General features: G+C 43.7%; 1 protein-coding gene across 6 annotated transcripts in view; it reads left to right on the forward strand.

Annotated features, from left to right (window-relative positions):
* PLCH1 (phospholipase C eta 1) overlaps nt 1–13119 on the forward strand; it is an 84323-nt gene that overhangs the window by 2511 nt on the left and 68693 nt on the right. For all 6 annotated transcript variants that reach the window (XM_075098622.1, XM_075098621.1, XM_075098630.1 and 3 more), the window contains exon 2: nt 11982–12099. In XM_075098622.1, the coding sequence (XP_074954723.1) occupies nt 12021–12099 (79 nt within the window). In that variant the 5' untranslated portion in view covers nt 11982–12020. The remainder of the gene's footprint in view (nt 1–11981; nt 12100–13119) is intronic.

The following is a 13119-nucleotide window of genomic DNA, read 5'->3' on the forward strand; positions in this document are numbered from 1 at the left end:
GGGGAAGGCTTTAACACTGAAGCTGTGTGTTTCTGTTGGCTCTACAAAGTAATCTTTCTATAAATAGAATGGTTTTCCTTAATGAAATCTGAATAAGCATTTCTTTTTTTAAGGTGTCACCCAAGACTCAATTTTGATTGATAACCTAGGGTCACAGCTACATATGGTGGTGTGGTGGGTTTTTTTGTGTTTTGATTTCTTATTTGTTTGCTTTCGGTTTTTTAATAAGTTTAAAGAAGTCTGAATGTTTAAAAGATCGCAAACACTCTGCATTTGGAAAGCAGAGGTCTGTTTCCAGGTCTGTTAGAGACCTTCTTTATTATCTTCAATAAGACAGTTTTTTTTCTGCCTGTGTCTTCTGACGAGGTAAGACTGCCAGGTGTAATTGCCTTGTAGGGTCTTACAGAAACTTTTATTTAGTGCTTCAAATTTACTCGAATGTGTTGAAATGAAACACAGTTATTAGGGCGTTTTTCTCTTGGCATAGTAGGATGCAGAGTATGTTCTGAGCAATCATCATGGCTGTTGCACTGGAAGGGTATTAAAACCACTAACCAGCAAAGCGTGGTTCCCCCGGGCAGTGGAGCAGGCCTGAGCAAAGCACCAGAGATTAATTGGTTTGAACCGCTGGGTCTGGACTGTGCTAGGGATAAATCCATCTTTGCTTCCACTGGAGTACTGCTGAGGTTGGCCAACCTTAGTGCAGACTGATCTAATTGCCAGGAGGAGGGTGTGTGTACTTTTTTGTTCCCTTTCTTTTTCTTTCTTGTTTATTTTAGAAAACTGGAATTGTTTTCTGTAACAACGGTGACTTCCTTGTTCCAGCCTCCTTGGCCACTGAGGGCATTTTCATTAGAGATCTGAGCTTGCCCTCTGTGTTCCTGACTCACAAAGCCTTTTGCTGGTGGTCTGGCATTAGAGGAACACTATCTAGTTGTACTTGAGTAGCTGTGAGTGACACGAGCGTGCATTTGAGAGATGGAAAGGCAGGTTGGGAGATTGAGAAGGTGAGGAAATATCCACTACTGTGGATAGGCAGTTACTAAGGCTTCCACAAAAGGAATGGAAGGGAGAGGTAGGCAGAGCTGCTGACAGCAGTTTGAAAGCAGATGCCTGTTGCAGTGCTAGAGAAAGCTAGTGACATGATGCTGGGGATGCAACATGTGCCCCTTCAGAGCTTCCTGTCCACTGGTGAACAATGCAAAATTGCTTCAAGGGTGTTTGGGTGTGTGCATTAAAGCAGTGTATCACTCTCAGCAAGAGATGTCCACATGAATCTCTTCAACTTGAAATAACTCAAGGTTACTTGCAAAAAATGTCAAGTAGAGGCAAACTGTTGTTGTGAAAAGCAGTCCATGCTCCATTACTGACTTGATTTATTGGAACTGACACAAAGCTCGCATACCCATGCCCAATGAGCATGACCAAGCGTGTTACTGAGGTGAAGTACAGGATGATGTGTTGACTGTAATTGCATGGGCCTAAAATGGGCATTGCTGAGCCTCATATCAATGTATTCTTTGCTTGGTCTTAGTTCCAGCTGCAGGTGATTGACACGTTGGTTGGCAGCACATTTGGTAGTGTGTCCCCACATGAAAAAATGGAAGAACGTTGGCAATCACCAACTGTATCAACTGCTGCCATACACAAAGGGTCTTGTATGAAATGCCTGCTCTTTGTAGGACTGCATGTCAATCAACTGGTTGCCAAATATGATACAAGATGCAGATCATCTATACACATGGCTGGCTGTGTTGGCACAAGTCCTTTCCAGGGATCTTATTTTTATCTTCGTATCTTACCACATTGTTTGAATTATTCTATGTTTCAGCTGAGCAGCATCCAGGGTTTCCCAGGCTATAGCAATAGCTGTAAGTTCAGCAACAGCTCTTTCAGCTACTGAAATGGCAGTGTTCCCCTTTTCAAGAAATAGTCTCATATATTAAGTGTGTCTGAAAATGACTTGTCCAAATTATTAAATATTTACACCTAGTGAGAGATGGATACTGTCAGGTGTACTGCGTACTACCTGCTTTTTACTGGGTATGTTCCTGCTGATCTGTTGAGGAAGAAAAGGTCCTTCTTAAAGCTATGAAATGATCTGTGTGAAAAGAAACATTTGTTTCAATTTCTAGAAACAGAATTATTTTCTAAAATGATAGGTAAGAAGAAAGTAAGCTTACACTTCATTATCATGACTTCATGTCTTAAAGCATCATTTTGCTGTTGGGAAAAGGTCTTCAGGTATTTTCAGAAGCACTTAAAGATGTTGTTAACAACTGTTCAGTAAATTTCTTTCTGTGTTGAATCTCTGTGGGAAAATCTATTTCCTTCACCTGCCTTTTATGTTTCACACTCCAGGCAGAGGTGCATGTGGTGAAGCGGTGCTAACCACAGCTTCAGCTCAAAGCAGTGCTGGATGTGTTCTTGGGAGACAGTCAGTCTCCTTTTGCTGGCATGTTTAATAGTTCGCCCTAGTCAGCATCAGCACTGACAGACTGAGTGGTGTGAAGAGGAGTTTCTTTTCTTGATCACATGCAGTAGTGTTGTAATAGCATTGAAGCCCATGAAAATTTATCATCTCCAGCATGGGAGGTAAAAGTTGTCCTAATTTTTACCTGGAGAATTGAGGCATGCATTAGGAATCTCTGGGCGTTCACTAACTGCCTTTGAGGTGAATCAATTCCCCTGACTTTGGGACTGATACTGGGGTGGAGGGCTCTTGGGGCTGATGGTTCTGGGCTTGCTATACATTCCTCTGCCTACTTTGAAGGGAGTGGTGGTGTTTATAGGAGAAATTGGAGAAAATATAAAAGAATCTCAAAAAGTATAATAGAATCTGAAGATGTGTTATTGATGATGCATAAAAAAAGAGAATGCATTGCCAATATGGTGAAGTGAGTCTTCTCTCTGTAGATTAAAACTTCCAGTGCAGAAAGACTCTTGCATTCAACATCTACAGTTTGAAAACCTTTGTGCAGTAAAACCAAAAAATGATTTGGGTGAGTGACTTGGTGTACGGTGCGTTGGCAAAAGCAGCAGAAAAGAGTGCAGAGTACTAGAAAGCTGTGTCATTCATGTACACTTATTCATATTTATCAGTTCCATGTCTGGTGGGATGACTGTTACACTGAACACGGGGTATGCAAGGCAGGTGTCTTCTGAAGCGGTGCCTGCTGGGTGACAGAGGCAGCAGCATGCTGCCCTCCTGGAAATAGTTCCTGAAATAGGGGAAAAACAAATTCCATTTAGGCTTCTTGAGGAATGGGGAGCAAATGCTAATTCCCTTTCAGGGTCTGTTGCCATGGGGAGTCGGTTCAAATCCTTTCTAATGCCTTCCTCAGCAGCAAGTTGTGCTGACACATGCTTTTCATGACTTCCCAGAAAGAGAAATTACTTGAGACAAAAGCTCCATCAAAATTAGCAGCCACAGGAAGATTAACATTTGCTGTTTGTTAGCTGTGGGTAGGACAGTTGAGAGAGTTGTCCATTATACAGGCTATCATAGCTTCACTGGCCTCCTGCCTGCATTGGGTGGGCTACACGGGGGGAGGAATGGGTGCTGGGTAACCTGTTGGCCAGGCACCATGTATGGTGCCATGCAGTGAAGTCTACCTGCTCCTCTCCTGGAAAATGAAAGGGTATTTTATGGAGCAAATTGCGGGCATCAGTCCTCTAGCGTGATCCAGATTGGATGCGATTAGGGTTGGGCTGAACCTCAGAGAATTTTAGTTCCATTAGGAGGGAGATGTGCAGCCGCTGCTGCCTGCATTCTGTGAAGCTGGATACAGCTTCCTGAGTGTCCCTGGCAGAGCGTTGGTACTGGGACAAGGATCTGAACTAGCAGGGGACATTGAAGAGAGCTGTGGTCTGATGTGGCAGTAGCAATGTCAGTGATGATAATGCTATTTCTGCCTTGCTGAGGTAGATTGTTCATTTTACAGCAACCAACAAATATTTAGAAGCAGCTTCCTCAAACACTTAAGCATATTGACATCAGTCTGTCTTCATCTGGTGAACAATGTATGACTAAGATCAGTGTTTAATGCTCTAATGGGGGAATAGCCAAAATACCGGGTTAAAAAAAATAAAATCTGCATATTCAGGAAATCTCATCTGTCTAAAGAATGTATAAGTGCAACATCTGTATCCCAAATCCAAACTGTCTTGTGACCTTTTCCCTTTGAATAGTGAACTCTGACTTCTAAGAGTTTCCAGTTGCTCCCAGTGAAATCCACAGGAAATGTTTCTTTGCTACCGTGCTGGCTTGCACGCTCTGAGACCTTTACTGCCAGCGTTGTCCCAACACAGCTGTTCCTGTGGCCGTATGGCACATTGGATGAGGGAACTGAACTGGCAAAAAAATAAACCGAACAATAATCTCTTATTTTATTCCTCTAGACCAATGCCTAGAAAAATAAGAAAAGGTTCAGGTACTGGATGTTTTTCTCTTCTATTACCAAGTATTATCAAAAACCTTTTTTTTCATGCTGGTGATATTTATTACCTTGCCTTTGGAAAGGGAGTGTAACTTTGCAGGTACTTTTTAAGCTTTTTGTTTATACAAGAAGATACTTTAAATTTTGGAAAGTATCCATACATTTATGAAATAGGTTGCACCACAAGTAGGTGAAACTTTGTTTTTTAAGTTAGAAGAATGACACCAATTTGTGGGCAAAACTGTCTTTTGTATCAGCAGTGTGGATCTTTCATCCAATGCAGCTAACATGCCTTGCCTATTCTGCGTGGCTCCTATAGTAACATTTATGCAAGTTATTTTGAGTGAATGTAGATATTTGGTGCTGATTAAAGTAGAGATTTGCACAGATGAGGTTTGGAACCCTTAAGGCCTGGGTTTGTATGACAGTTAAATCTAAATCTGCATGAATTCAGACCAGCTTAAATGCTTAGCCATATTTGGGTGACTGCTAGTGGCTTAGTGAAATAAGAAGCCCAAGAGTGCAGATGGGTGGATGCCCCATGAAATATTGTCATATTAGGATTTTATAATCTCTTCAGATTCAGTTTCAGGTCTAACTAGGGCTGAGCTTTTAATCTGATGGCTACTTTGTTTTGTGGATACTGTTTAAAAAAAAATAGCCTGTGTTGTGCAGCAGCTGGTCTCTGAAACTTGAAGGTTGTTCTACCAGAGGATTTGCTGATACTTTCTTCAGAAAGTAAAAACATGAACTGCAGCTATTTTTCTAATGTTTAAAGCCTGGAAATAAGTTCCTGTTGATGGCTACTGATAAACAGCGTATTTTAACATGCTTCAGGGAAAGAAAGTTGGTGAGAGCATAAATTTCCTGGTTGCATGTTGTGGTATAAACAGAATTGCAAATTACTTTGCTCCCTCTCTTCAGTATCTGTTATTTCATAATATTAGTATAACAAAGGGCTGAGCCCTTGGACTACTGAGAGCGTGTTCTAGGATAAAGTGTCTTCTCTGATTTCCACTGCAATGTGTTTGCCAAGCTGCTGAGTGCTGATGGCACCTTCAGAAATGATGTAGAGCTTGATCTGGAACATATCTTTATAGGAATAAGAGATTGTACAGAAAGACCTGTGATCCCGCCTGGGCAGCCCTCATTCTGTTCCTGAGGTGTGCAAGTAAATCTTTTGCTTACCTTCAAACTTAAGGGAAATCAGTTAACCTATATCTGTTCTAATAATATATGTAGGTCTGTTGTGAAGCAAGATTGCTTAGCTTTTGAATACTCCCTTGGAATTCTCCAAGGAGAGTTCAAAGTCGTATTTGTACTGTAATTTGCTGTTTATTTTTTTCTGTTTGCAATAACTGGATGCACGTGATGACAGTCAGCAGAGATTCTGGGTGCCCTCGCTACAATCAGCTGCCAGATTAAAGACCAGTGTTTCTCTCTGGGCAGTATATTCCTGCTACTTAGTGTGAGCCAGATGGTCTTTCCACCCTTCTGTACAGATATCTCTAATGCTTATAAGAGTGCTCTCTGGCCGTATTTGGAGCTAATACAGTATTATTTCCAATCACAAGCTAAGTGAGTCCTTTCCTTGACTCTGTATTGCTCTTCCCCTTTCTAACATTTATTTTTCTTATTTTTCCCTTATTATACTTTTCCTCTGTTACTTGTCCAGTATGTCTGAACTATTTTTCACTGTAAAATCTATCATCAAGAGGTACCTGAAATAGGTGCAAGCTTCCAAAATCTAGAGCCCTCTGAATATTCAGTGTTTTCTGGACTTTCTTTTCCACTGAAAGCAGGATTGCCAGGCACATGTGCTTTTTTTAAGTTTGGTAGAACATTTTACAAAATATTTGTTTCTACCGTACACCATTTTGTCCTAAGGAAAGGAATACATTTTTTTATAAATCATACTTTCCAAAGGTGTTCACTGGGTAGATAGCAAGCTCTGAAACTGGGGCTGTGGTTTTGTCAGAGGGAAGTGCTGGTGAACTGCAGCATCTGTCCTGTTAGTAGGAACCATTCATACTATCTGATTGACTTAATAATGTTATCTGTTGAAGTGCTTCAGAAACAAGTAAGGGAGAGGGCAGCTGAGAAAAGGTGAGATTAACAATCTCTCCACCCTGTTACTCCTCACTTAACTACCAATTAGTCTGAGCCTTCTGGAGAGCTGTGCACTGGAAACAAATCGAGTTACTGTCTGGTGCTAAATGGATGTGTGCTTAATACCCTCTTCACATTCAGGACCTGCACAGTATCCAGTTTAATATTGCAGATAAATATTTAGATTATGCTGCTACTTTCTCAAATAGTTTACTGCTAACCATAACAATCAGCCTGAGCTGAGAACATGTTTCACTCAAGTGTTGCTCACCCTCCAGCTGCTGGTGTAGTGCACTGTGAATCCCTGGAATGAATGTCCTACTTCTCTGCGCAACTCACTAAGGCATGAGATTTTTCTGTGCAAGAGAGAAAACTGCAGAATATTGAGACTAGTGGGTGTCAGGTGTTTATGTTCTCGGTGTTAAGCCTCTTGTAATAAGAAGCATCTATCACAACCTAGGCAGAGCATATGCATCCCCTGATAAGTTCAGAGATGTCTTATAAATTAATCTCTACAACTTTCATAATAAAGTAATTTCATAAAGCATGCGTGTAACAAAACTTTCCTTGTGAGTTCAACCACTAACTTGAGGACAAAAAAAATCATATTTGTTCATCTCGTCCATCAGTATCTACACAGACATGTACATGCATGCATGCGCACAAGTTAAACATATTACACATATTTTTTTGTATCAAATTTCTTTGAGAAAAATCAGTTTACTTCCATTAATAACTCTTGTGAAGTACAGTTCAGTAGAACGATTCATAGCTCTTGTTCTCCCCTTTGGAAGGACTTCTTCTGTGGACTACTACTCAAAGTACTAAAATAATGCAGCTGACACTTGTTTAATGGAAATTAATGAGCTAAAAGAGAAGATACAGTTCCTTCAAGATCAGTATTTCTGCAGACCATGTAATGGAATCCCTGGCTCAATTTACATGTTAATACACTTTATCCAGATACAAAGTAGTTGGATTCTTGACACACTGGAGTAGTATCTCTTTGCTCAGGTAGTGAAGCATGGATTGCTTTACCTCTCCGAATGAATGTGCCAGGCTGAACCTACAGGAATTTTGCTTGTCATGAAAGAGTGATACCCCTAAGTTGAGAAACTTGCAGAGTGGATAAGTTAGGAGCGTTTTCAACTCTTTCTGCCTTGGCTGCGTTATCAAGTAACTGCACAAACTAGTTTTGAACTCAGATTTGCATCTGTTCAGGATTTTGGTTGCTTTTTGCCAAAATAGCTTTGGTGGCACTGTCCTTTCCTATTAAAACATAATTATATGTTTAGTGGCACTTTTTACTCACATAGCTTAACCTACATGGATAAAATATGTTATACAGGTATAGCCTACATAACATTCTGGTCTATGACATAAACAAGATGTTATTTTTCTACTATGTCATCATTGTTGAAATGGTGCAAATTTCTGTACAGTTAAGTTCCTAAGCACACGTTCATTTGAAATGACGGTATTTGGCCCAAAGTGTGTGGTTGGTTTGTTTTTTAATTTGCCTTTTTTTTTTTTTTGGTACAATACAGTAAGGCATGATCCTGGCTGGGCTGTCCCTGAGCTCTGTAACAGAGAAAGCAAATAACTTTGAGGACCATCCAAATAACTGCTGGTGTTTCTTAGGAAGGTTTTCTTACAGGATGTTTGTGTCAGCTGATGCAGCCACTTTGGGATTCTGCCTTCATCCCTGACATGCCAGGGAGAACCTTTGTTCTAAGGGGCCACCGTGGTGGTGTGGAAGAACCCTTTGTGTAGGAACAAAGGAGTATTGTATTGGCATGAACCATGAAAGGGTGGGGAGGGGACTGAAGGGTTTCTTTCAGATGCACTGCATATATGTATATATCTCAATAGCAACATTTTCCCCATAAATTTTGCTGCCCTGCTGTGACATGAGTTCTGTGTGGGAGCTGAGCAGGAGATACGATCTCTCTTTATTTTGTGTAAATTCTTAGTGATGAATATTTGATACGATTTTCTTAATTAAAACATGGTGCCACTTGTATTTTTTTATAGCCTAAAGCAAAAAGCCTGGCAGTAGGCTGGACCATGATGTGAGAATTATTCCTACACATTTGAAGTAACTAACAGCTTGTGCTTTACTAATTAATGCTAGAAGAGTGGCCCCAGTTATGGCAAGCTATAACGAAAGCTTATGGCTGGCAAGGGCAAAAGTCCAAGAAATGTAGAAGATGAAGTCTGGCAGAGGTAACGGGTATTACTGCTCAGCGTTCCAAATTTTAGTGAAATATGCCTTTATTGTAAACAATACATGGACCATACTCAAAGCATGCTTTGTAATGGAGACTGTGATAGTTTTAAGATAGAGCAAAACAGAAACAGGCATTCTTGGCTCACACCTGCAGTGGATCATTCAGACTCTCTCTCCTCCCCACAGAGGCAATAATGGGGAGGCAAATCCCACATCTGCAACTGAACAGCCTCCTCACAAACCTGCAGCAGAAACATCATAGATTAGTATTTGCCTATCAGTCTGTAATACTTGCACTGATCAATGGTGTTAGTAAACATAAGCATCACTTGACACTTTTTCACCAAGCTATGATCTTCAGCCCCACACCAGCTGCTTCTTCTGGGGAAGAAAACCTTGCCACCTTCCAGACTGGAGCAGCCCTGGCTGGGGTGTCCATGAGAGCCCATCTGAGCCAACAGCTTGCTGGCAGGAGACAGGGAAGCCTACTCCCCTCTCCCTTGCCTCCAGCTTGCAAGATACTGGTACCCCTTCACAGTGCCAATGCTGTTGATTCAATATTGTTCTCTGAGCTCATTCAGCTTGCTAGCCCTCAAGGAACAGCCTGCTTTTTTTCCTGGGTTTGAGACTTGAATCAATTGAGAGGTACCTGGTGACTGACAGAAGTGGCAGGGATGGTGGTGAGGGGGAGGAGGTCTGTTCAGCCACTGCAGGGGACCGCAATAAAGATGAGACTGGGATTCTTTCCAGGTGGACCAGAAATGGCAGATATTTCTGAGCTCTTTGTGATCAGATACTTCACCTTCACCCCTGCAGGAGATAGCATTCGTCTCACCAGAGCATGGGGAAGGGGAAAAGTTCTTCAGGTTCTCCTTTTCCTTTATAGTTGAGTACAGTTGTTGGGGCCCAGGAAATGTTTGTAGCTAAATTGGTCATTAAGGATAATAAGAGACCTTTTGGCTATGATTTAAGGTTTCTTGTTTTCCTCTGTTTTTTTGAAATCGCTTGAGCAAAATAGATCTGTGTTCCTCAGCAGAGCTGCAGTCTGGGCTCTTACTGCATGCTGTGGTATTTCATCTGGCGGGATTTGTTACTGGCCCGCCCCCCCCCTCCCCCCGGAAGTAGTTTTATGAGGAGGCTTGAACAACAGTGTCCTTACATCCTGCTAGTGGTTTGCTTAAAGACAGTTGGTGGTGTTTGTGCCAAGTGTGGGTGAGAAAGCAGCTGGGTTGACCAGGGTGAAGGTGGGAGTGAGATAAAATGGGCGACCAAAGTAAGCTTGTAACGGGAAGGGGTATCTGGATTGCTGAAATGCAAGTCTTGATAAAATAGCAAAGGGAGAAGGAGGATCCAGTGAAAGGATTTGGTGTCAGAACAGGAGATCAAGGAGTTCACGGGTGTTTTGTTTCTTGTTTTTTTTCCAGCAGCAAATATCAAAGAAATATGAAATGCTGATTTGTTTGGCTGTAACCGTGCATACTAAGTCCTGCTGGGTAGGAAGGATTTTTGTACAGACCAACTTGCAAAACAGAAGGCTGAAATTCTTTGAATGGAAGTTCAATGAAATGACTCAAACAAAACCAGCCTTGTTTTGAGTTATAACCACCAGCTTATTGATGAGTTAACTTCTACTGTTTAGGTCTCTGAAAATAATTGTTCCAATTATTCCCATTGTCCCAGACTGGGGCAGTAGAACAGCGGAGTGGCTATGATGGAAACGCTCCCAGGGCTGAAGGGAGTTGTTTCTCACCTCATTGTCACTGATTGGCTTCAGCCCCCTGCTTTCCCCTCACTTGGCTGGCCTTTGTTTTGTGCTGGCTTGCTGCACATTTCTATTTTAACCGGTTTATAAATATTATTGGCTGGATCCAAGAAAAATTGGCAGTCAGGGGCTTGGCCTAGCAGAGCTCTGGGGCCTGTGTCCAAAAAGACGGCTCTCCACTCCCAGCACTTATTGGTGATAGCATCTGTGGCAAATTACCCGTGAATACTTTGATGGGTTTGTCTCTGATGCTGCTGGCGTTAGAGGTGAAACTCTTTCCTGTGACTGTGCTGGGAGCCACAGCCCTGGCAGGCGAGCAGGGAAGGTGGGGCCCAGCACAGACCTGCGCAGGGAAGGGTTGCTGCCTGGCTGCTGTGTTCTCCTGGGAAGTTCTCTGCAGTATGCCTCTGAAAATAGTGCAGTGGTTCAGAGGTGAATCCCCGTCTTCCTCCAAAGCAGCAATGTGCGCTTCTGCCTGCTGATAAAGATGCTTGGTTCAGGCAGCCATCAAAGCTCCTAGGTGCTCTGGGGTGTCCTCAGCTGGTGGCATTTCCCAGGAAGGGTATGGCTCCCACCTGTTCTGTTTGGTCCTCTTGGTGATAGCTATGTAATGGGGGTGTAATGGAGGCAGGGGAAGTGGGAAAAGATGGTAAAGCTGATTGACAATTTATCCTATGCTTCAGCACAGGTAACACTGATGCTCTGAGTTGAGAGCATCTCTTCCCTGTGCAAAGCTGGGATCCCTTGGGGCTGGAGGACACAAATTTTGCATGGCTGACATAACTGCGCCACCTCAAAGGTGCTGCTCAAACTGCCTGTTCCCAGGAGAGTTCATCCTTAGCTCCCATGGGTGAATGTCTGCCAAGAGCAGGGGTGTGCTTGTGCAGGGGGGGTGCTGAGTGTCTCTGCACCCACATAATGCTACTCTGTGGTCTCAAAATCGTGAGGTAGTTACCTTTGGACTTTTTTTGTAACCTTCACTGGGGAGAATTTATAGTTTTGTGGTGTTGTCTGATGTGTCTGTTGTTTGTTAAATATGGAACAACATCATTAAATGGATTACATTGATCGTCTCTCCATGGCCCCTCAACAGCCTGGAGGGGCTGTGGAGATCGACTGTAACAACAGGTGCCCATCACGGGTGCAGTGACTGCCGGGTAGGGTGGACTCGCCTCTGCAGCCTTAAACTGGCTAGTTGTAAGCATCGCTGGCAGTCCGGCTCTAGCTCCATCCAAGTGATCCACCTGCAGCCTTTGCCTGTATATCCTTGGAGATGGGCATGTTTGGAGAGTGAAGGACTGTATTTGTTGTAATGCTTTGCATGAAGCTAATGAACTAGTTTGCTTAAAGGGCACAGATGAATACTCTTACAGTGCTTGTAGTAGTTGTGCATTTCTTGTGAACTGACGCATAATTATCCCTATCCTGTTTCACTGTGTAGGGTCACTGCCTTTGATGGTGAGCGGAAAGTCATCTTACAATGAGTTACTGGAGTCTGGATAAGAAAAGCTGTCTGCAGTACTGCAGGCACTTCTTGGTGGACAACGGTGTGTTTCATGGTAAGTTACAAGTTATATTTTTGCTTTCTTGTGTTTCCTACTGTCAACTGCAACCGAAATCCCTGAGTGGCGCGTGTGTACCTTGCTGGTGACGCTCTCCTCGGGGCCCGTTAGCAGCATCGGTCCTGCACGAGCCTCGCTTCGGCCGTGCCTTCACCGTGCGGCTGGCGATGGAGGGCTACGGCGTGCTGCCCGTCGGGTGGGTGCCGGGGCTGCGGCCGCCGCCCCGTTAGCGCGGCGGGGACACGGGCTGGCTGCCGGCGGCGCCGCGCGGGCGCGCCAGGGGGCGCTTTCTGACCGCCGCCCCCCCGCGCGTGCTGCCGGTGCTCGGCCCCGGGGTCCCTCCTCCGCACGCAGCGGCCGCCCCGCCTGCCCTGGCTCGGCTCAGGCGTGCGCTTCCGGCCGCCCCCTGTTGGTGAGACCACCGCCAGGCAGGTGCTCCTGGCAGGGACGTGCTGGAGCCTTAACTAAAGCATCAAAGCCGCGGTTGGAGCGCAGCCAGCGAGCAGAGGTGCTCTGGGTGTAGATGGTGATTGTACGTGGAGTGAAATGGATTGTGTTCACGTGGTCTGGCACTGCCTTGCACTTGCACATTTCCTCCGGAGGCAGTTCTAGAATGCTCTAGAGAAATCTGCAGGTATGCATCCCTGTGCTCCTAATGAGGAGGAACTGAAAGAGTCAGGCAGAGCTTGACTTCCAAGTATTGATCAGATGTTTGTGCAAAACAGATATCGAATAGTCATCCCTAGTCAGCCCCATATCAACCCCTCACATCTCAGTCTTTTGCCATTACAGATTATATGCTATGATCATTCAGTTGTTGAAGTATCTTTCCAATAGCAAAGCTGGGAAATACTCTGAAGACATTTTGATATAAAGTACTTCCTTTTCAGGACCTCTTTTTGTATGCTTAAAACTTGATACATCAACTTAACTGGAGAGGGCATGCATTCTCCATGCAGGTTTCTCTCCCTTTGCTGGGCAGCCCCGGGGCTCGGTGTAAAGAGCAGTGCTGAGCCG

This window comes from Phalacrocorax aristotelis, chromosome 7, assembly GCF_949628215.1.
Source record: "Phalacrocorax aristotelis chromosome 7, bGulAri2.1, whole genome shotgun sequence".
Classification (NCBI taxonomy): Eukaryota; Metazoa; Chordata; class Aves; order Suliformes; family Phalacrocoracidae; genus Phalacrocorax; species Phalacrocorax aristotelis.